This window comes from Phalaenopsis equestris, unplaced genomic scaffold (genome assembly GCF_001263595.1).
Source record: "Phalaenopsis equestris unplaced genomic scaffold, ASM126359v1 Scaffold000511, whole genome shotgun sequence".
NCBI classification, from domain to species: domain Eukaryota; kingdom Viridiplantae; phylum Streptophyta; class Magnoliopsida; order Asparagales; family Orchidaceae; genus Phalaenopsis; species Phalaenopsis equestris.
In genome coordinates, this window is record NW_018164951.1 from 2,717,650 (window position 1) to 2,741,369 (window position 23,720).

A 23,720-nucleotide genomic window follows, 5' to 3' on the forward strand; every position below is an offset into this window, starting at 1 on the left:
GCTATATAGACCAGAAGCCGACAAATTTATATGTATTTTAGGTTGTAAATATGTAAAAACCCCTTTAATTTAATTATAAAAAAAATTATTCCAAAGCATTTACCCAAGTAAGTCTTCATAAAATTTGCATATTTATGTGGCTCTATAGAATGAAAGCATCATTAATAAACTTTCTTTGTAATTATGCATAATATAAAATTCCCACAGCATAAAACTCAGTATCATTTTTACCCTTTTTATTCTTTTAATTCGAGACATTTAAGCAAATTTAATCACAAATTTAAACACCATAAACATGGATAATATCTAATTCCTTGACATAATACTACCAAACCTTCTTCATACTGGTGCCACAACCACAATGTAAGATTGACATATATACCCCTTAATTCCCATGTATTTACATATCTAACACCCAAACTTCAATTTTTACCGATATGCCACCTTACCCATGCATGAAAAGGTTTATTTCAACTTTCAAAAGTTAAAAATAATAGTTTTTTTTTAAGCCATATGAAAGATTTGGGTGACATCAGTGCAACAAATAAATTTAGGTGGTAGGTATGTAAATACATAGGAATTGGGTAATATGTATGTAAATACCCGAATATTTAATAGAACAACAATTACTGTTGTAAACAAGCAGATAGTATTATCAGCTAAAAATAATGAAAACACCAGTTGATTCTCAATACTCTTGCAGCATGAGAAGTCTCGAGAACTTCTCTTTTTAATTTATGGTGTTCGATCCAAGCAGGAGAGGAAGTAAGGAATTCGAGTTCAAATAGCAGCAATTTGAGGAGGATTACATGCATGAATCGCAGCACAAACGTCTGTTTTCTCAAAAAATTTCTCTGCGTTGAGAAGTATGATTGGGCCATATTCGATAACCAACCTCTTACACTGAAGAAGAGAACATAGTGAGTTCATAAAATAAGGGAGATTTACATACATAACACCTAATTCCTATGTATTTACATATCTAACACCTAATCTTCAATTTTTACATATATGTCACCTAACCTAAGCATGAAGAGGTGTAATTCACTTTTTAGATGTTAAAATAGTGGTATTTTTTATGTGATATGAAACATTTGGTTGGTATGTGTGTAAAAAGTAAAGCTTAGGCTTTAGATATGTAAATGCTTGGGTATTGGGTGGTAATCATGTAAATGCCCTAAAATTTTTATAATCATATCAATTGATTTCAGCAAATTGAGATGGTTAAAAAGAGTATTCGAGCAGTAATACATTTTTGATAATGTGAATTTCCATTAAAGGATTCCAAGGCTTCCGTTTGATTGATGCTTGGTGGGAAAAAAAAATGGTAGTTGAGTGTAGCAAAATAGCAACATTGACTCGAAATAATTAAATTTCTTAGTAATTAAAGGATTTAAGAGTAAGTCTTTCATATTATATACTGTTATATTATATGAGGCATTTCTTAAATTTAAAGGGAGCGCCCCTTAACTCCTGTTTAGTTTCATCACTTCTCACAGATGGCGTTTCTGCAAATAAGTCGAGCATTTTCTTATCAATTGATACTAAATTTATAATGAATATGCTGGTTATTAAGTTTCATATCAAATGGAATAAAAAGATTTAAATTTTAAACAACCAAGATGTGTGGAATGTTCTAGGCTAGCATATACAAGCCAAGGCAATATCATCAACAACAACGACAACAAGCCATTATCTTAGTAGGCGATTCATATTTTCATTTAATTCCAATAAATTAAAATCAGTTTTTATGCAATATGCCTAAATTTTTTGGTCTATCTCCGTATTTTTCAACATATGTTGAATCTAAAACATCTACTCTCCTAATTGGCTCATCAGATGGTCAACGTTTAAGGTGACCAAGCCATCTAAGATGACTCTCCCTATCTTGTCCGCCACTTAACTCCATTTTAGACTAAATAATACATACAAATATGATCAAGACTACGATCTAACAAGTTGAAAGAGATTCAACTCAAGTGGGAATATTTGTATATTTACAAAAGTACAGATTATATTTGCTACCCAAACAAGAAGAAATGCTCAATAAGTCATGTATGAATCAATTTAATTTTATTTTTTGTGAGTTGATGAATATTGAGATGATTGTTGATGATGAGTATCAATCTTTATCATTATGGCGCCCTTTAATTCCATTTTACAAACATTTCGATAATATCATGTTCCATGAGAGAGTAACAAATAAATTATAGGATGTCAAGAAATTGCTCAGTTTCGAAGATGTTACCATATGTCTAATGGTGTAGATGAATATAAAAGAAAATTTAGAGATTATTGGTTAGAATGAGATCTTTTGCGAAAAGATCTAATCATGATAAGAGTAAGCCTCTATTCTACTGTAAGAAGAAATAACACATTGAGATCATCATAATTTAAAAAAAAACAAGTAACAAGCATATCACAAAGAGGAAAAAGTCAATAGATGCTAACATTATTGCACATTGATCCGGTTCTAACATGTGATATTTTGGTGACCGATGGAGAAAAATAAAAAGATATGTGGCATTTTAGACTAAACTTGCTCATATCATGTGTGGTCTAACAATGAGATGTTTTTCAAATATGACCCGCATTGTGATTGTGTTTGTAGGAAACAACTTAGTATGCAAGATGGTTGGTTCCAGCACATTGATCTGGTTCTAGTAATATGTAATTAAATATGATGCGAATATGAAAATGGTTGGAGTCATGCATGTACCAAATATAAGAAAAAAAATTTGATGGGGCATTTACATAAATACCACCCATTCCTATGTATTAACATATCAAACACCTAAACTTTATTTTTTATAGTTATACAATCCAAATCCATAATATCACATAAAAAATACTACCATTTTAACTTTAAAAATGTAAAATGTACCTTTTCACGCATTGGTTAGGTGACATACAGCAAAAACAAGCCTTTATCCCACTAAGTGGGGTCGACTAAATGAATCCTTTTTCTTCATTGCGTCCTATTGAGTGCCATATTTTCATTTAATTATAATAAATTAATATCATTTTTTACACAATATGTCCAAGTCTTTCTAGGTCTACCTCTGACTTTCTTAACATAAGTTGAATCTAAAACATCTACTCTCCTAACCGAATCATCAGATGGTCGACATTTAATGTGACCAAACCATCTAAGAGGAATCTCTCTAATTTTGTCTGCCACTGGAGCTACATAAACCCTACACGGATATATTCATTTCGCATTTTATCTCTAAGTGTAAAGCCACTCATTCACCTAAGCATTCTCATCTCGGCAACACTTAACTTAGTTTTATGCTTTCTCTTCTAAAGGCCAACATGTCAGACCATAAAGCATTGCATGTCTCACCAACATCTTAATAAATTTTCCTTTTAGTCTGAATGGTACTTTTCTATCACACAATATGCCTGACACATTCCTCCACTTCATCCAACCACCTTGAATTCTCTTAATAACATCCCCATCTATATCACCATCACTTTGAATAATAAATCTGAGATATCTTAAATATTCACACCTTTTAATGATTTGATCAGCCATAATTACAACTATGTCACTAGAGTTACTACTACTAAAATTATATTCCAAGAATTCAGTTCATGACTAAAATTATATTCCAAGAATTCAGTTTTAGTTCTACTCAAACGAAGGCCTTTAGACTCCAATGTAGACCTCCATAATTACAGTTTTCCTGAACTTTTTCTCTAGTTTTATCCACAAGAAGGATATCATCAACGAAGAACATACAACAAGGTACATCCTCCTGTAAATGTTCAATTAGAGCATCCATAACTTAAGCAAAAAGATATGGGCTTAAAGCCTATCCCTGACGCAATCCAATTGAAATAGGAAAATATTTGGACAATCCTCCTTCTGTTCGAACAAAAGTAACAACTCTAGTATACATATCTTTAATGTATCTTTAATGACTCGAGAATGACTCGAGTATAAGTCATATCAACATCTTTCTTCTCTAGAGCTCTCCAAAAGATATCTCTTGAAATCTTATGGCAAGGTTTTTCTAAATCAATAAAAATCATATGTAGATCTTCCTTATTTTCTTTGTACTTCTCTATCAAACCTCTCAATAAATATATAGCTTCCATAGTAGGCCTGGACGACATAAATCTAAACTTATTATAAGAAATTTTTGTAATACGTCTTAACCTATATTCAATTACCCTCCCATAATTTTAAAGTATGACATATCAACCTAATTCCTCTATGATTTGCAAACTGTTGTGCATCTGCTTTATTCTTAAAAATTGGAACCAAAATACTCTTACTCCATTCCTTAGACATATTTTTAGTTTTTAAAAAAATATTAAAAAGTTCGGTAAGACAAGAAACTCTCAAATCTCCTAAATATTTCCACACTTCAATTGAAATATTATCAGGTCCTAAAGACTTTCCACCCTTGATTTTCATTAAAGTCTCATCTACTTCTTTTTACTAATACGACAGTAAAAATAAAATATTATTATTATTATTATTAATAGTAAAATCATTAAGGTCGATATCTAATATGTTATAAAGATCACTAAAAGCAGAATTTTGAGCATTATAGATTGCTCTCTTAGACTACCTATGAGTTATTTATATTTTTTTCAATTCTCTAAATTTTTACATTTAAACCAATTTTTTATAACATAACTTTTTATATCTTTTCTTTTGTTGCACATTACTATTCCATCACAACTATTTTTATTCATAGAATTTTTTCCTTTTGATTCTCCAAATACATGTTGTGTCGCTTGTTTAATAGTATTTGTTACTTTATCCCACATATAATTTGCTTCTTCACGAACATCCCAAATTTTGAAATCATGAAATTTAGTTATAAAAATAATTTTATTTATCTTTGAGTGCCCCCATCTAATTCTATGATAATGATTCATAGTATTTTTTATTTTATAATTCTTCATCTTAAAATCCGGAATTAATAATCGATGTTGAGTACTTAAATCCTTACTTGCATGATCTTATAATCTTTACATTCTCGACAATATCTTCTTCTCATAAGCAATAATCAATTTGTGTTTTATTATATCCATTCTTATAAGTAATAATATGCTCATTTTTTTTCTTGAATAAAGTATTAACAATAACAAAATCATACGCTAAAATAAAATCTAATATGACTCTACCTTATTCATTAATCATTCCAAAACTATAGCCACAATGAATATTGTTAAAATTTTCTATCACTCTACCGACATGTCCATTTAAATCTCTTCCAACAAAAATAATTTCTTCAAGAGGTCTCATTTGTAATAAGTCTTCTAGATCATTCTAGAATTTTTCTTTAGAACCTATATTTAAACCTATTTGAGGAGTATAAACACTTATAATATTAAAAATACTAGTATCAACAATAATCTTAAGGTACATAATTCTATCTCTAATTCTATTAATTTTTACAACAATATCTTTCAAAATCCTATCTATAATTACACCTACATCATTTCTAGTGCGACTCTTAACAAAATACCAAAGTTTAAGACCTAAGTTATCAACCTCCTTAGCTTTTTCTCCAACTCATTTAGTTTCTTGAATACATAAGGCATTCACCTTTCTATGAATCATAATATCAACTAATATCATTAATTTACTCGTAAGAATACCTATATTTCAATATCCTATCGTAATATTAGTTTCATAGACTAACTTCTTTCCTCGCATTTGTCCGTAATGTGAGAACTCTTGTTTATTTGACACTATACCTAGGCGCCGATGTAACGACAGTTACACATTTATACTGTATTCAGGTCATACAACGAGTCTTTTTTAGGGGACGCCCTAAATTTTACACAATGATTAAAATGATTCATGCCATGATTTTCGACAAATTTTACGCTAGTTGTCGACTACCTAACACAATCATCCACTTTTCACATCCGGACGTAGTAATATGGATATATAAGAATTGAGTGGTATGTATGTGAATATTTCAAATATAATATATTTGAGTTTTATCAATGATGTACAGTAAATTCATTTGAGATGTTGAAGCTCTTACGATTTACAAGGGTGCTTTGGTTGTCATATAAGCAAAAAATAGTTAATAGATTCTATGCATTTTAGTTTGCATATTTGAATGGTACAGCTCATTTGGAGCACTATGATTTGAGAAAAGTTAATTTCGTGTATGCAATAAAGGCTCCAAAATAGAAGAAAGTATATGCTGAGCGGACACATTTGGAGAGGAAAATGTAGAATTTTTTTGCATTGCACAATCCCAATGCTGGATCAAATCATTCCAATATTTATGTATATTGAGGTTTTGCATGATGCTTAACCATTAGGGGCTTTGAGAGCATGGAGCGCTTGATTAGGAGAGAGAGAGAGAGAGAGAGAGAGAGAGAGAGTCACAAAGGAGACAATTTATATTGCTACATTATCGAGTCAAGGGAGAACTGCGTTACTTATTTCTTTTTTTGCACTAAATAATTTGTTAGGAAAAACCATGATCTAAAATAGGAGAACTGTAAGAATAACAACAAATTATTTAATTCTAGCAAAAAGAATTTGATATTTGGTTAGAATAATTTGCTACTTTGAATATTTAATTTAAAGTTTGATCCTTCACAAAGATGGTTCCACTGATTTCAAATCAGTGCGAGCATACCGAGGACAGCTGGCATGAAGACTTGAGCAAGAAAAATTCTATGGTTTGTTAAGAGGAGTGCTTTCCGAACATAAAAGTAAAAAACAACAAAAAGGTTCATTTTTGTGAGCAAGGAAGTATCATCTCAATGAATCAAAACTATTTTTGTATCATGATTTTCAAGCTGAATTCATAAAGAGACATACAAATGCACTTCTGAAGTACTTTTACAGTGCACAACTTTTCGTATTGTTTTGATCTACTTTGTTTCTCATTTAATTTCGAGAGACTAAGAGCTTCCTTTCATTGTTGGACATAGTGTACTTTGATTTTGAGTTTCTTAGTGTCCTTTTATTTATACGCCATTGCGACTTCTCTTTCTAATATAATGGTTCAGGTCCTCTCACCTCTCATGTGAGAGTAGGTTAGTATTTGCTGAATAACATAAACCTTAATACCTTCAATTGCAGCGCCTGATCTCTTTATTATTATTTTATGATTCATCGTATCCGTACCTTCTCAACGCTTGTCTATAAGAGTTAATAAAATTTTCCAACCACAACTTTACAAAACCTCTTAAAACTCCCCCAAGTGTAAAGATATTCATTTCACCGATAAATGAGCGAAAATAAATTTCAAAATAAGTTTTATATCCATAAGCAACCAAATGAACCTAAAGAAGTGATGCGTCTAAAAAATTCGTAAAAAATTCGTGGCGGTAGAGTAATGGATTATCATTTTAGCGTTGCACGAGAATTCAACACACACAGATAAAAGAAGAGAAGTAAGCAGTAGGAGGCACCTCGATGTTTTACATGGAAAACCCTTGAAATGGGGAAAAATCATGAGGCCTAGCTCAGTTGAAATAATCCACTATAAATAATGAGTACACGTGTTTATTCTTCCCCTAAATTAGGAAAGATATAATTACAAAGTTGCATAATTATAATCTGACTGCAGTTCTTAGCGACAACAGGTTGCAAGGGTCATTGTTTATTGTTGTGGAGGTAGTAGTCAGTTATGAGTGTTGTAGATTGTTGTTTGAGAAGCGTTGATTGACCAACAAAACCATAGTAAACAGTTGTGGGAGCTGTGGACAACGTAAGTCATAATTGTTTACGTAGACCGTGGTGGTGAGTAGTGATGTCCATACACCGTGGGGACCAGAGTCGGAAGCTGCACTAGCTGTAGACCACGTAGGCCGTAAGGGGGAATATTAATGATGTTTGTAGACCATATGGGCCAAAGTCGGGAGCTACACAAGGTGATGACCATGTAGGTTGTTAGGGCGAGTATTGATGACGTTTGTAAGCCGCTGGGGCCGAAGTCAAGAGTTGCATGAGCTGATGACAACTTAGGTCGTTGGGGCGATTATTGATGACGTCTGTAGGTCGTTGGGGCCGAAGTCATGAAATGTATGAGCTGATGACCACGTAGGTCGTTTGGGGGAGTATTAATGACTTCCGTAGGCCGCTGAGCCCAGAGTCAGAAACTGTACGAGCTGATGACCATAGGTTGTTGTTGGCACATTGATCATAGTGGTGAGCTCTTGTCCCACAGAAGGGAGGCGTTATTAGATTTTCCAAGTTACGACGTTGACTGACGGTGTCTGGTCAGCGGTGGTTGAAGGCTGTGGGTGGTGGCTGATGACGGTCGGCGGTAATCGTCAGAGGTCGATTATGGCCTACGACGATCGGCGGTGTGCGACAATGGTCGGCGGTATGCGACGAAGGTCGCCGGTGGTGTTCAACTTCAGCTCCTTTTCAAAGCATCAAGTTCTTTCCCAAGGCTTCAGCTCTCATCCCATGAGAGGGGTAGAGATCTATTTATAGTGTTCTGGATGTCATTAATGCAGGAATCTCAACTATTTTGATCGGACGATCTAGAGAGCTTCCCTCAATCATATGTCGTTTATGGACATTTGAGTGTCTTAACGATATCAGAATTGAGCAACCTTGGACTCGTTAGATTTATCTTATCGAGACGCTTGATTCGAGTATAGGCTTGATAGGGTCGGCAATAGTTCTACCTTCCAAATGTGTTCGAAAATCCTCTAAGAGTGGTTTATTGACTTGATCTGAGCGTGATTTGACAAATTTTGATATCATTAGGTTCGTCTCATCGAGCCGGTCAATTTGATCTCAGTTTGACTATAACTTTGTTGAAATCGGAGCTCTGGATGACTTTTAATTGAAGTTTGAATGTTTATTGTTTAAAAAATTGCATCGAGATTCGTGTCGAATGATGAAAATTTGTTGGATCCGTATCAAGAAGTATGACAGAATGGTTCAGTATAAGGAAAATATCAGTTGGACAGTTAAGTGAGCGTGTATGAGATGACTAGGTTTAAAAGGAATTAGACTATGATTAGCATTCTTGGATTATGTTGTATCATGTTGTATATATTTCTACAATGTTTTTAGATAAATCAAAAACTGTTTGGTAAAATGATATAAAAAAAGTTGGCTTAAGTGCTACAAGGATCGAATTTTTGAAGAAAACAAGACCAGTGACACTAATATAATTATTGAATACGCAAAATGAATATTACTATGAACTTCGTATAATTAGAATAGAGTATCCTAATCTTAATTAACATTTAAGTATTTAAATTTATTAACTTAATAATTATATAAAAAAAAATTAAATTCATAAGAGTTTTTTTTATGAAGCTAGCTAAATAATTGTACTAATGTTTGTTTTTACAGACACTATAAAATTGCCTATATTGTTTACAATTGCAAAAGCAGGAAGCAAAAAGCTATGCTAAATATAGCCTTTGATTACGAAATAGACACCAATTATTTCTGCTTTACGTAACGGATTGAACCTCACATTATTTTAGATTGACAATATAAATTGTTCATATCTTAGGTAAGAATGTTTTGGTTCTATATTTTAAAATGGCAACTAGCTTGTAAAAGATTACCTGATGAGAAAAATCTCCAGTCTGGTTGCATTCTTTGAGAAGTATCTGCATTATCTTAAGCTGCATAGACACGAAGTAGCCCAGAAATAAGAAACAGCGAAAAATAAAAAGAATGTATAAAATTTCTAAAAAGAACGTTTCTGTTCCCTTACTATTTTTTTTAAAGCGCCACAAAGCAAGTGCACATAAATTTGCTCATGTTATAATAACTAGAAGGGGCATTTATACATACCACACAATTCTTATGTATTTACACATCTAACATGTAAACTTTCATATTTACATGCATAGAGCACAAATCTTTAAATTCACATAAAAAATACCACTTTTAGTAACTTTTTAAAAGTAAAATATATCTTTTTTTTCATGAATAGGTTCTGACACCAAACTGTTATAAATGTAAATACATAAGAATTGTGTGGGATTGTATGTCACTTCTCTTAACTACAATACGGCATTACTCTTAGAGGAGCTATACATATGGAGAAGTTTCATATCAAGACTATCAAGCAATTTTCATATTTGAAGGTCGCCCAACTATATATATTTACCAAAGAACATAAAAGGATTAATGGTTATAATACAGCAATTAAGAAGATATAATATCTAAAAATGATAAGTTTTCAAAGCAAAATCTTGGTTATGTTATCAGACCACTTCCACCAATGGCATATTACCTGCGTCTCTGGATCATCAAGTTTAGTGACAACTTCATTAACAAAATTATGACAGACCGTGCAGGTATCGCTGTTCTGTACAATATAAGCCAACGCCTTGTTCTCACAAAGATTAACCTTTTTGCAAAACTTTTCAGGCTGCAATTTAGCAATTTCCGCGAAGAAAATTGATGTGTAGTGATCCACCAACAAATTACACTGCCAAATTATTTTATTCAAAACCGCAAAAATATAAGAAATCAGTCTTATAAAAACCCACAAACACAATGGAAAACAGTACTCTGTTGGCGCATAGTAGAGCTTACCTGTTCTTCGAAGGAGTACAGGTGGGAGCAAACTTGATGAAGAGTTTCAACGATGGTCGTCCCATTCTCCTTGAAAAATGATAAGATTCGTGTGGTAAAATCTTGACAGAGTTCACAAAAATGTTCATTCCTTGTAATAACAGCATTTGCATCTAAATGTTTCAAAATGTTTGTCAGTTTACTCATTATAGACAGTTTGATTAAGCCAAGCATGCTAAATGGTAATGGTGCTGCTTATTAAATATAACAAATATCCATAATTGAAATTGACTGAAAGAAGAACCACTTTTGAGCATAAATCATTAAGTTCGAAACTCTGCATCAACAGTAACTATTTGTGGCTCTTTCAAATACATTCAAATCATTAAAATGCAAGATCACAAGGATAGAACATTGATAACATAGAATTTTTTCATTTGTTCCTCTTTTATCATAAGCATCAACGACTAAAGGATGTATATAAAAATATCCACAAAAATAAGTAGAAAGTCAACAGGTAACATTTTATGATTTAAAAGTTAAATCATAAACAATTTTTTAATTCCTTGATATTAGTGTTTGAATGAACCATAGAAACATTGCATTTAGTGCAAAAAATAAAAATAATAATAAAAAAAAACAATTATCCACAGGTCAAATTTATTGTATGAAAATAAAAAAAATGAACCAAGGGAAATTGGAAATAATCCATCAAGCTTCAAAACTTACCCAATATGTTTAAGTGCTCTATATTTTTGGCATCATTGTAACCAATGCAGCCAATGATCACGACAATGAGCAAAACAAAAGCCACTTTGGAGACCATTACGCCTGCACGAAAGACATCAACAAACATGTTATTCTAATTGGCAGCACTATCCTTGTATATTTCATATCGTGAGCAACTGTATGGAAATTGATTCAGCCAGGATTATAAACAGTCCAGGGGACGTAAGTGTGAATCTTATAATAGCCAAAAATATAAATTAAAATGAGATGTGTCAAGCGTCAATCATATGGACCTGAAATTTCTTTTAGTTAAAATGTTATAACACATGATTGAATCTCCATGTTTGTGAGATATTGGAAAGTTTTGGTGTTTTAATGTAAATATTTTGAAGAGATCATTCATTGACTTTGATAGATCTAATGAGATATTCTATTAACATCAAAGTTTCTTGTAATATTTTGCAGAATCTTGTATTAAATTCTAATTTATCTTCACTTAATTAATATTATACAAAGACATGCCAATCACTACAAATGGCCGTCTTCCTCATAAAATGTTGAACTAGAGGAGCCTTCTGTTCCTAAAACAATGATAGGAATCACCACTAGAAACTCATGAGCGCCTTGACCCCAAAATACCTAAGACCCAAAAAAATCACTAATTATGAGATCAGTTAGCTTGTTGGGAAGGTGCTTGGAGGACAAGTAAAGAAAACTTGAAAGTAATATAGTGGAATTTCAAGAGGCTTGTGATGTTGCCAAGAAAAATCCCAAGAAGACCATAATGTTATCAAGAGAAATCTATCAAAGTTGATGAGAGAATTGACAAGGCCTAGGAGTAGAAAGATGTTAGTGCAGAAGTCAAGTAACTCTGTGGCCAAAAAGTTTGTTTCTACTAAATTACAGTACAAATCTGTTTCTAGCAGTCCACAAAGTCGGCGCTGAAAACCATGCCTTTGTTTTGAAACTCGTAATCATGATTTCTCGTAATTAATAAATCTTGCTCATTAATGTAACCGACATTCCCCGTCAACATAAAAGAATGTTTTAGAGAGGAATGGGAATCCATTATTCGAGAGATACTATATGCAATTCTAAAATATGGGAATCAAAGATTCAGAGAGAGTATGAGAGCTAAAGAAAAATTGGGTTCCTCCTCTATATTTGTCTAGTTATTTAGATTAAACATAAATTTCTTACTCCAAAAAACAAGAATCCTAATAAGCCCCTCCTTTCGATCCCGCATAGTCGACATGTTGGTTTGATCTCTTCTGATGTCCCGTGGGTGTGTTTCAAGTCAGGTTTTTTTATATGTGAGTGTTAGGTTCAAAATAACCCTGATGCCAGGTGCAGACTAAAAATAGCTTCTAAAAGACAAGGAACTTGTCTACTTCCTAGATCTTTCAAGAAAAAAAAAAACAGAAAGCTAATATGAAACCTTCATAAGAAGATAAGTCCAACGAAGTGGCTAACCAAGTCGCATTCTTTTAATAGTAGACAATCACGATGATGAAGATGGTGAATGAATAGTACTAGTGATGAATCAAGAACCAAAAGGATCGACTCAAATAAAGATGTCTTTGTCATTCGATAATGAGAACCAATAATAGCTCTACCAAGCAAGAAGAAGACTCGAAAAAAGACAATGCCTCAAGCAACTTTTCAAAGAAGCTTGATGCATCAATATTCTTGTATTTTATGGTTCTATTCATGTCAAGAAGCTTGATCCATGGCTAGATCAACTTGAAACTTATTTTAGTCTCTACAAATATTCTTCTCGAGAGAAACTTTTATTTGCTCGGCCAAAACTCACCAAATATGTAATAATGTAATGGAACACTTTATATCAATCATGATCTTCAGAACAAAACATGGCAACAATTCAAAAGGTTGCTAGGATAAGAATTCTACTTTATGAGGTGCAGAGAAAAAAGACATTGAAAATGTCATGAGTTGCAACAACAATAAGATGAGACAGTGCAAAATTACATAACAGAGTTCAGGAATCGGTACTTTATTGAAAGATATCTCTATGTTAACAAATTACATGGCAGAGATGTTTTGGAATATCTCTAACAAATTCTAGAAGAGAGAAAAACCAAAGGCCACGAGAAATAAGAGTAGAATCAAAAGTGTCTTGACAAGGAGAATATTGCAACAACCTCTTCTTCTTGGAATCAAATTTATAGTGATCATCACTAAATCCTGCGGCACAGTAGAATACAACACTAAAATGTTCAACCAAGTTTTCCACAGAAATCAAAGGAGAATGCAAACTAGAAGGAGGCCACTATAGCGGACCAGGAACAAAGGTTAGAACCGGTGAATTAACTGTAACTGTGCCTTTCCTTGATGACATTAATAAAAAGGAAAGAGTTGAGTTTGATACCTAAATCTAATGAGTGTGAGCAGTTGTTCACCTCACAAATCTACGTACAGTAGAAGGTTGTCAAAATTTTCATTGATTCGAGAAGCCAAAAGAACATAATCTTCGGAAGATCATATTTATCATAAGATTAAGACAACATCTTCTATCAAAAGGCTTAGTGGTATCAACTCTATCTAACATTAGGATGTACCACAACTCAATCGTGGAGAAAAAAAGATGAATTTATATATATATATATATATATAAAGTAAATGATTTTGCCAGAGCACAAATCAAGCCATGGAGCTCTAACGCATGTATTTCTTTAAATTTTCTGAAAGTTTATCAATCAGCATACTCACAACTTCCCATTCAATACCAGTCCCATAGTAAATCAGAATCTGTTGAAACAGGATCAGGAAATTGAATACAGGGAAGAAGTGAAACCAAAAAAACCAAAAAAAAAAAAAAAAAAAAAAAAAAAAAAGAAAAGAAGCAGCAGCACGCATAACCTGAATAATTACGCACGAACAAAAAATCTAATACGCGGAGATAAAATGAAAATTATGTAAAAGCTGCAGCAAATAGAAATCCACGGAGAATTGAGAATCAATAAGAACGAAGCCTCTATTCGCCGTCTAACGAATCTAAAATCACAGTAAAGAAATGCAAATTATTACCAGAGAACGATTCAACAATTAGGTTTTGGTCTACTCCCAAAGCTGCCCTGCTCGACCAACTCCTTTCGATAATAAGTTATAACGGAGAAGAAAAGACGAGCCGGAGTTTTGCGGCGTAGTACGGCGATGGAAATGCTATTCACAGAAAATCAAAATGTCGCGTTCCAATGTTCCGCTGGACTACTTTACGCTGATCATTAGCCAAAAAAAAATGTACCAAAAAGCAAACAATCGTCGACAGCAGGGTTCGAACCTGCGCGGGCGAAGCCCAACAGATTTCAAGTCTGTCTCCTTAACCACTCGGACATATCGACAGATTGTTTTACTTTTGAAATTAAAGTATATATATTAATTTTGGCTTTAAATCTGAAATTATTATTTTTAAGAAGTTGGCGAGCAGGGCTGTCAAAACGGCTCGTTGTTCGCGAACAACTCAGGTTCAGCTCGTTAAGAAATTTGTGTTCAGCTCATTTGCTAAGTTAACTAGCCGAACACGAACTAATATTTATTCGTTCATGTTTGACTCATTTGTACATGTTTGTCTCATTTTGGCTCGAAATATTACTAATCAATTATATATATATATATTTTTATGAATAGTATTTTAAAAAAAATTATTGACTACAAGGTTACAAAGATTTATAATCAATTAAAAATATTAATTAAAAAAATAATAAAAATTATTATATCAGATTCAAATGTTGTTTTAAATCTTGCCCCAATCCTTAACATCTTATAGCTACGTGATTAGGGTTGTCAAAACGACTTTTTGTTCGTGAACAGCTCGTGTTCAGCTCGCTAAGCAAATAAGTCAAACACGAACACACTTTTTGAGCTCGAAATATAAACGAGCCGAACACAAGCTGAGCCTGGGCTCGCTCGTGTTTGACTTCTTTACACCCCTGTTGGCAAGAGTTCATGCACGGGATATCTCAACAAAAAAGGAAATGCATAATCACTGAGCCACCATCGATCCATCTCATATACAAAAGACTACCAATTTCTTATGCCCGGACAAAGTACCATAAATTTAAAAATAAAGTTTAAATATTTCATATATAAATACATAGAAAATAAAGGGTATGTATGTTAGTTCTCAAGAAAGAAACAATTTTCTAACATAAATAAACAAACTCTTTAAGCTAATGGAAACAACCAAACAAGAATTTACTGCCAAAATGAATTTTGAATTAACATCTAACTAATTTAGGCCAATTAAATAAAAAATTGTAAGCAAACTTTATTGCAGTCAAATAATTTAAATAAGTACTAATAAATTATTTCATTTAAATAAAGAAAAAAAATAAAATAGCTACATTAAATTAATATACATAATAATATTAAGTTATATTATATTATGATTTTTGTCGGATGTTTTACGACAGTGGAGTGATAATTTTAATGTCTCAACGCTATACAAAAAGTAAAAAAAAGCCACCAACATTATTTACATGAAAAAACATTATTCAATATATGTTTGTAAGTATATGTGTCTACGCTTCTTTAAAATTAGAGAAGATGGAATTAAAAAACTGATGATTATAGGCGCACAATAGTCATTCAACTTTAATAACTATAATTGTGCAACAAAAATAATTTTTAATGATATATAATAGCGATAGCAGACCACAAAGATCGTAATTGTGCTTCAAATGCAATAGTTAGCCATAAAAGTTGTAGTCAACTGTTGCAATAGTGCCAGTTGGCTATGAAGGTCGTAGTTGAAAACTACAACAATATTAATTAGTTGCAGAGGTCATAGTTGGAATTTGTAGTAGCAGTTGACCACATACTCGTAGGTCACATAGGTTGTGATTGGTAGCAATAATAGCACCAGTTGACCACAAAGATCATAGTAGGAAAATGCAATAATAATTAGACACATGGGTAGTAGATGGTAGCTGTAAGAGCGTCAGTAGGCCTGAGTGACCATAGTGGGAAGTTGCATAATTAGCTACACGGGCCATATTTGGTAACTGCAAGAGCACTAGTTGTCCACATAGGTCATAGTTAAAAGTTATAGAAGTAACTGGCTAAATAGGCTATCATTGGTAGCTGCAAGAGCGTCAGTTGGCTAAAGAGGTTATAGTTGATGTTACACAGATTATTGGTTGCAACTTTTCTCTCAGGTTTTTTATTTTTTACCAGAGATAATACTTATTGTTATACAACATATAAAAAACTTTTGAAGTTTGGGCAAAATTGTCATATTATAATTAAGCTTGTCGGAAGTAGTTGTCCTATGGAGTTATCGTCGGATCTTTGATACATTGTGTTTGGGATACTTTGTTAAACCATATTTATCATGTGTCATTACACTGTATTCAGGATACTTTGTTCCTCAAAATTTAGGATTCTTCATTGCACTATATTCAAGATACTTATTTAGCTCGTATTCGGGATACCTTGTTGCACATTACCCCGTACTTGTGATAGTTTGTTACACCGTCTTTAGAATAATAATTTACAAAGTATTTGGGATCCTATGTTGCCTCGTTTTCTGGATACTTTATTGCAAAAAAATTCAAGATACTTTTGTTACCCAGTATTGATGATAGTATGTTACACTGTAGTTGGGATACTTCGTTACCCCGTATTCAGGATGCGTCTTAGTTACTCTACAAAGTCCACAAACGGTGACAAGCAGGGGGCGGTTGGCGGTGGTCGACAGCGGACTGCGAGCAATAGTTGATGTGGAAAACAGGAGCTATCGACAGGTCTTCAGTCCAGAATAGCTTTGGAATTTGACTCCTCCTTCCTCCCTCCCCTTCCAAGTGAAGAGAGTAGATCTATTTATAAGTCCTAAAAAGAGGCATTTTTGTACTTTGGTAAATAACTACCCTATCAAACAACCCATGTTGATTCCTCTTCATCATAAGTGGTATTTTGATAATACCATGACCTTAATAACCTCATAATTAGATGAACTTGGACTTGATGGGTTCCTCTCATTGAGATACTTGATTTGACTATAAACACATCAAATTTGGAGTTCATTTGACACTTCAATTAACAACCTAAAACCTCAAAAATAAGTTTAATAACTTGATCTGGACTTAATTTGACTCAAATTAGATTAATTTGGATATCATTGGAATCGTACAATCAAGCCAGCAAGTTGATTTTAGGTTCACTGATAGACTTCTGGATAATTTTTAATTTAAATTGAAATATTTCTTACACAAAAAACGCCTCAAAATTCATGTTAAAAGATGAAATTTGTTGATAATGCATCACTAATAGATATATAGTTAAAGAAATTTTAATTAATCATATTTTATTCTAATTATCATTGAGCTTACTATAGTATTAACAAATTACTTGTTTAACAATAAAATTTATTTATAATCATAAATAAATAATTTAGACCATATTTATTTTTGGTTCATTTGACATTCATACTTCAAAAATATCAAAATTTATTTATTTATCAATATGAAAAACTTTAATCACGTATTAATCAAACAAAATTCAAATTGTACACCAAGTGCATTGGTTTGTTCATAGCCCTACTTATCAACAATTTATCAGGCCATGTTCGTGTCATGAATCCTTGTGTGTACACCCCTCACACAACTATATTTCTATCATGATCCACTGTCAATAATCAATATCCACATTTCTATCTCTAATAAAACTCAATGATAATTTCTTAATTTTGTCAAAATTCATTATCCTAAAGCGCCAAATGAAAATGTGAGCTTGCACTTCAAGAGTTTTAACTCGTAAGAGATTTGAGTAATTCAGATGCCTTGACTTCCATCTTCAATCTAACAGTAAATTGTTCAGAAGACAAAACTACTCTCCACCAAACAGAACAGCAGAGCCATCAAAACACGCATTTTTACAGACAAGAACAGCTTGTTGATATGCAACAAGTAGTGGGGATAAACAACGAAAAACAATATCCAGAACAAAACTAACATATCAGAAAAAGAGCTACCTACTAAACATCCACACCATAATCACCCATGAACTGAAATCTGTTTTCTCTTCTTGTTCTTGCTGTTCTTCTTGCTCTTCAATCTTTCATTCTTCAACAGATGCGAGAACACCACAAACCCAAATCTCTTCCTCTTCGTATGATGATGCCGCTTACGAGCAGATCCACAACCATTCTCAGGAGATAAAACTTCAGGTTTTCTACTCAGTATTTGACCAAGAGGAACCGTCGCTTTTTCATTCAATCTCATCTGTATTACTGTGTCATAATCATTATCATCTCCAGGACCAACTAACTTCTTGCTCAGTATTTCTCCTATAGACAATGTGTGCTTTATTCTATTCCTAGAATAATCACCAATCACATTAAGCCCATTAAGATCAATCAACTTAGTGTCTCTTCTTTGATGAGACGGATAGGAGTTCTTAAACTTGGCAGAGTTATGAATGCAGCGTTTACGTTGGCCATGGTCGGACCTTCGTCTCCGCAGCACCTCTTCAAATGCTAGTTTTTCTCGATTTGCAGCCTCTGCACGGTTCATGGCTTCTTCGAGTAACTTTCTGCTAGTTTTTCCATCCGCTTCAGCTTCCTCCAGTTTAGATATCAGCTCCAGCTTCGACTGATTCGCTTTTTCAACCTCAAGCATGGCGCATTCGATTTTCTTCCTCGAGTTTTCCTCGGCATCTTTGATTTTGCGAGTCAGGATGAAATATTCATTCATTGGAAGGACGAGTGGAGGTTCATTTTGCAAACCTGAAATTGAGCTGTTGCTGTTTATAAGAGCTTTGATCCGAGCGAACGCAGCGGCTTCGGTGGCTTTAGCTGCCTCTTCCATCTTCTTAGCAGCTGAGCACCTAATTTCAACAGCCTTTATACTAACATTCATCTGTTCAATCTCAGAAGTTAATCTCAATACTTCTGAAGCTGCAGTTTTCGTGGCTTGCTTAAAGTTTTCTCTCTCAGAAATCAGATTTTTAATCTCTAATGAAATGCTTGCAGGATCTCCATTAAATTTCTCTTCTGCATCTATGGACAACTGCAGTTTCAAAGTCATTCGGTTCAAATCATCTTCTAAAGAAGAAACAGCGGCTCTGTTTAACGAAAGTTTTTCACGAGTTTTTTTGATTGACTCTTTCTCCTCGGCTAACTTTTGGTTTAATGAGTCTATCGAAGCTTGAATGTTGGCCAGGTCATTTGTCTTCCTGCTCAGATTCAATTTTGCTTGGCTGAGCACAGCTAAAATTGATACCGGGGATCGTGTTGCCTGCATGACTGTGTGGGTTTCGGGAAATTTACGGACTACTGAGGGTTCTTCCTGTAATTTTATTTTTAAGCTGTCGGCCGCTCTTCTAGTCCTTTCGAGTTCCTTCAGAACTTCACGAGTTTCACTTTCTTTTAGGATGAGTTCCTTCTCCAGTTGAGCAGTCTGTTCTTGCACATTTATAAGCTCACAATCCTCCACTGAATGGTGTTTCTGAGAAGAAAAGGCGCTTTGAGACATTTATAGAATGCATATGAAAATATTATAACTAAAATTAATTAAATCTTAGAAAACATTTCATAAAATAATCCAATGAAAACCAGATGAAATGCTGCTCTCAGGTCTTTGCATATCTAACCCATAAGCTTTAGTTTTTATATTTATATCACCTAAATCTTTGTATCACATTAAAAATATAATTTTTTTTACTTTTAAATACCCCTTTTCATGCATAGATAAGGTGGCGGTGTATATGTAAAAATTGAAGTTAAGGTGTTAGATATGTAAATAGATAAGAATTGAGTGGAATGCATGAAACACTTCGTAAATAACAAAATTTTGACGGGCACATTATCAAAAACCATTTATAACTTGTGATTGTGTCTCTACTGCGACTGTGTGCGATTGTTGATCATAATAGATAAGATGAATCGACCTGATGGAGGGCACTCGGCCAGGTTATGCGAACTCAGAGATTTTACAATTTCATGCATAAATGAGGTTTTATTATTTATTTATTTTTATTTTTTATGCATAAACGAGCATGTAAAATCATACACAAGAAAAAAGGATTTAGCATTATTTTCATAATTGCAATGGGACATGATTATCATAACTTCAAAAATTAATACATTTTCAAGGTGGGACATTTACATAACTAACACCTAGAAATTACTTTTTTATATTATATCACCCAAATCTTTCACCCGGCTTAAAAAATTTCAACATTTTAACTTTTAAAAAGTGAAGTACACATTTTCATCCATAGGTAAGTTGGCACGTATGTAAAAATTGAAGTTTAGGTGTTAGATATGTAAATACATAGGAATTGAGTGCTATGTATGTAAATATTCCTTTCAAGAAAGTCATAAAAGCAAACACAAGCTCAACATCTAGGGTGGTCAAACACGGTCCATTGGGGGTAGGTTTCACATAGCTTCATTCCATTCCTTCCCATCCACTCAAAAAATAACAGAACATTTTAGTTAAAAACCATAACATGTCATAGGAAACAAAGTAAAATGTTGCAAGCCAATCCATAGATCAATAGAGACTGAAATGGATTGTTCTAAGGTGAAAATCATAACATAGAATTTGCAATGATAAACAACATTCAAAATAATGAAAGAACTACTGGGCCACCCATCTCATCTGCAAGTTAAGAAGCGCTAACCATGAAATTTCAAATTTTACAATTTCACACCCTCTTAAACACGAGTCAAGAGAGCCCCAAGCTCATTCAAACTTTCGTAAGAACTTATTGTAAAAAAGTATTTTTACCAATGTGGCATCCTAAACATATGAATTTATTAGCAAACCATACTAATCTATTACATTTTACAAATATGATACTTATTCAACTCTCTTTAACATTAATATTAATTGAGTTAATATTTCCAAGACCAAAGTATGAATTCGAGAACCGCTACCCCTATTGATGCAAAACAATTAATAACATGGATTGAATATAAGTTCTAGTCGATAAACTTTAGTTGACCAGCATAGCCCTGATCTGATTACACTTGAGAGCCTAATGTGATCTTTGAATATCTTATTCATGTGATCTCACCAAGTGTGGGAGGATGCTTAAACCAAATTAGAGTGTTGTTTTATAAAGAAATAAAGTAACTCAAGATTTAATTAAGGTTAGTGTCATGTAACTACAAATAAGATGGTTAATTTCATTAAGAGGGTTGCTGTAGAAGTTTGTCTACGATAGATCATACAATGACAATGAGATGCGTTACTAAATGTTGGCAAAAATTTATAATGATAATAAGAAAGTTATCTTATCTTATCTTTGTTAGCAAAAAGAATAGATAACAAATATATATATATAATCAAGTACAAATAAAATATACAGTACATTTAGATCTTAAAGGAAAAAATAAAATATATTGAATAACAAGATACGAGATTAAGTGATTTTGATAGGCTTAGATACTGTAAAGGGAAGAAAATAGAATCTTGGTTGATAGATCACAGAAAGGTTAATCTAATCAATCATAAATATTGATAAAAATTTCATATCACAAACCTAAAAAATAATTAAGCGACAAATTTTGGGAAATAACTGAGATCATTCGAAGTTCATTTTAACAAATTTGTAGTCAATGCAGACCAGTGCAACTACACAAATCCAATAATACCAAAAATGTTGGGATCTAAGTCCAAATTAGTCGAAATCAAACATTTGTAGCATAATTACAAATTTATTGAGCTATTTGAAAGAGGCAAATAAATATCCCTGGAATTTTGTGTGCTTACAACCGAAACAAACATCTTTAGTCATGACAAGATGAATCTTATGAATACAAAATCGTTCAAATTTGAAGTCATTTAGACATGCACATGCCTAAAAAAATTAAATGATTAATAAAGACTAACTCATGTAGGACACAATGGAGAAAAATGATACATGTAGCCGACCCCACTTAGTGGGATAAAGGCTTGTGGTAGTAGTTGTTGTTGTTGTAGTATTAATAAAGACTAGTTCGGGCTGTTCAATAGAGTATACAAGATTCAGGTAGATGGCCAAAATGGCCCCTCCAAAATCCATAAAAATCAAGTTTAAATACATTTATGGATTGTATGGTAGGCGGATTTAAGTAGGATTTGCACATGATTAGCCAAAAAGTCTATCAAAAGATCAAAATAAATCCTATAGATTTGTAATTCTCATTTACCTCAATTCTGGCCTAAATTTCAAATTTAATGAATTTGCTATTATGACAAATTTATAGGATTAGACGAATATAACATCAGAATACCAATGGCTATGCCTTTGGTCTGGCTACATAAACCTTGGGCCTTGAAGTTCCATTGGCCTTCAAGACCCACGAGCCACCTTCTCAACCGCATATTATAAAGCACTAAGAAATTTCAAATTGATAGTTTGACACCCACTTAAAACCAGGTCAAGAGAACTCCAACCGCGTTGAAAATTTTATAAGAACTTAATGTACAAAAGCATTTTTACTGATGTGCCATCTTAAACATATGAATTTATCATTATACCATACTACTCTATTATATTTTACTAATAAGAAACATATTCAACTCTCATTAACTTTAATAGTGGATGAGTTAATTAAAATTTTTAATATCAAAGTATTGATTTGAGACCTGAAACTCCTATTGACACAATCAAATCAATAATATTGATTAAGGGCCCGTTTGGGGCAGCTTATAATTGCGGGCGGCATTTTCAAAACGTCGTTTCACTGTTTGGAAAACATGTTTCGACAGCTTGTCTGAAAATGCAGTTGGATTTTTACACTAAACACAGACCGCGGGTCGAACCCCGCAGGCTACCAGCAGGCCACGTTTCAGGATAAGCACAAGTTGCTCCAAACGCACCCTAAATAAATGTTGCAGTCTAGAAGCTTAAGCTGACCCGCATAGCTCTGATCTAATTACATTTAAAAGTCCAATTTGATCGTTGAATACCTAATTCATATGATCTCACCCAGTGTGAGAGAATGCTTAAACCAGATTACAGACTAGTTTTGCTATAAAATAAAACAAAATGAAGTACCTTGACATTTCATTTCTATTTTCATTATAAGTGTTGTTGTTGAAGCTTTCATGTGATAGATCAGATAATGAGAATTACTGGGGGAATGAGGAGGTACAAAAAATTATTAATGAAAATAGACTTGTTTTTAAAACTAGGCAAGAAATGAATAATATTGAAATTTATAGTGATTATAAGAAAGCTAAGGGGCTTGCAGAAAGAGTAGAAAATAAACCAAAACTAGAGTTCTAATGATATATATAGTAGACATGGTAATAAGAAATAATAAAATAAAATATATAGAAAAGCTAAGATAAGAGATTAAGTAATTTTGATAAGCTTAGGGTGGTGCGTTTGGGCGGCAGTGTGGTGGTGGTGCAGTACGGCACCGCAGTTTTTCCTTCTTGACAAATGCGTTCTCAAAAAGCTACAGAGCTACGATTTCCCACCAAATATGGCTACCTACGGTGGCTGCTAGAAAACTGCGGTCTGATTTTTCTATATATAT

The 23,720-nt window shown here is 33.0% G+C and overlaps 2 protein-coding genes and 1 non-coding gene across 3 annotated transcripts in view; all 3 read right to left on the reverse strand.

The window, feature by feature from the left end:
• Positions 1–615: 615 nt before the first annotated feature.
• Positions 616–14,398, reverse strand: LOC110028469 (proactivator polypeptide-like 1). Its single transcript, XM_020730327.1, has 6 exons — positions 14,273–14,398; positions 11,225–11,326; positions 10,517–10,668; positions 10,212–10,409; positions 9,535–9,594; positions 616–903 (listed from the first exon to the last, which is right to left on the reverse strand). Exons 2-6 carry the CDS (start codon positions 11,319–11,321, stop codon positions 781–783), a joined length of 630 nt encoding a protein of 209 aa, XP_020585986.1. The 5' UTR covers positions 11,322–11,326; positions 14,273–14,398; the 3' UTR covers positions 616–780.
• Positions 14,399–14,504: 106 nt separating this feature from the next.
• TRNAS-UGA lies at positions 14,505–14,586 on the reverse strand. The gene has a single exon. It is a non-coding gene; the product is annotated as a tRNA-Ser (tRNA).
• A 3,401-nt stretch (positions 14,587–17,987) lies between these two features.
• Positions 17,988–23,720, reverse strand: part of LOC110028456 (WEB family protein At2g38370-like) — a 25,244-nt gene continuing 19,511 nt past the window's right edge. The window contains exon 2 of the mRNA XM_020730311.1: positions 17,988–19,689. Within this exon, the coding sequence (XP_020585970.1) occupies positions 18,238–19,689 (1,452 nt within the window). The 3' untranslated portion in view covers positions 17,988–18,237. The remainder of the gene's footprint in view (positions 19,690–23,720) is intronic.

Bases quoted from the DNA above. Each gene is read 5' to 3' on its own strand.
- LOC110028469 (XM_020730327.1), bottom strand. From the start codon at position 11,321: ATGGTCTCCAAAGTGGCTTTTGTTTTGCTCATTGTCGTGATCATTGGC. The intron at 10,410-10,516 runs GTAAGCTCTACT...ATAATTTGGCAG, and splicing joins TGTACTCCTTCGAAGAACAG to TGTAATTTGTTGGTGGATCA. The intron at 904-9,534 runs GTAATCTTTTAC...TCTCTTCTTCAG, and splicing joins CTGGAGATTTTTCTCATCAG to TGTAAGAGGTTGGTTATCGA.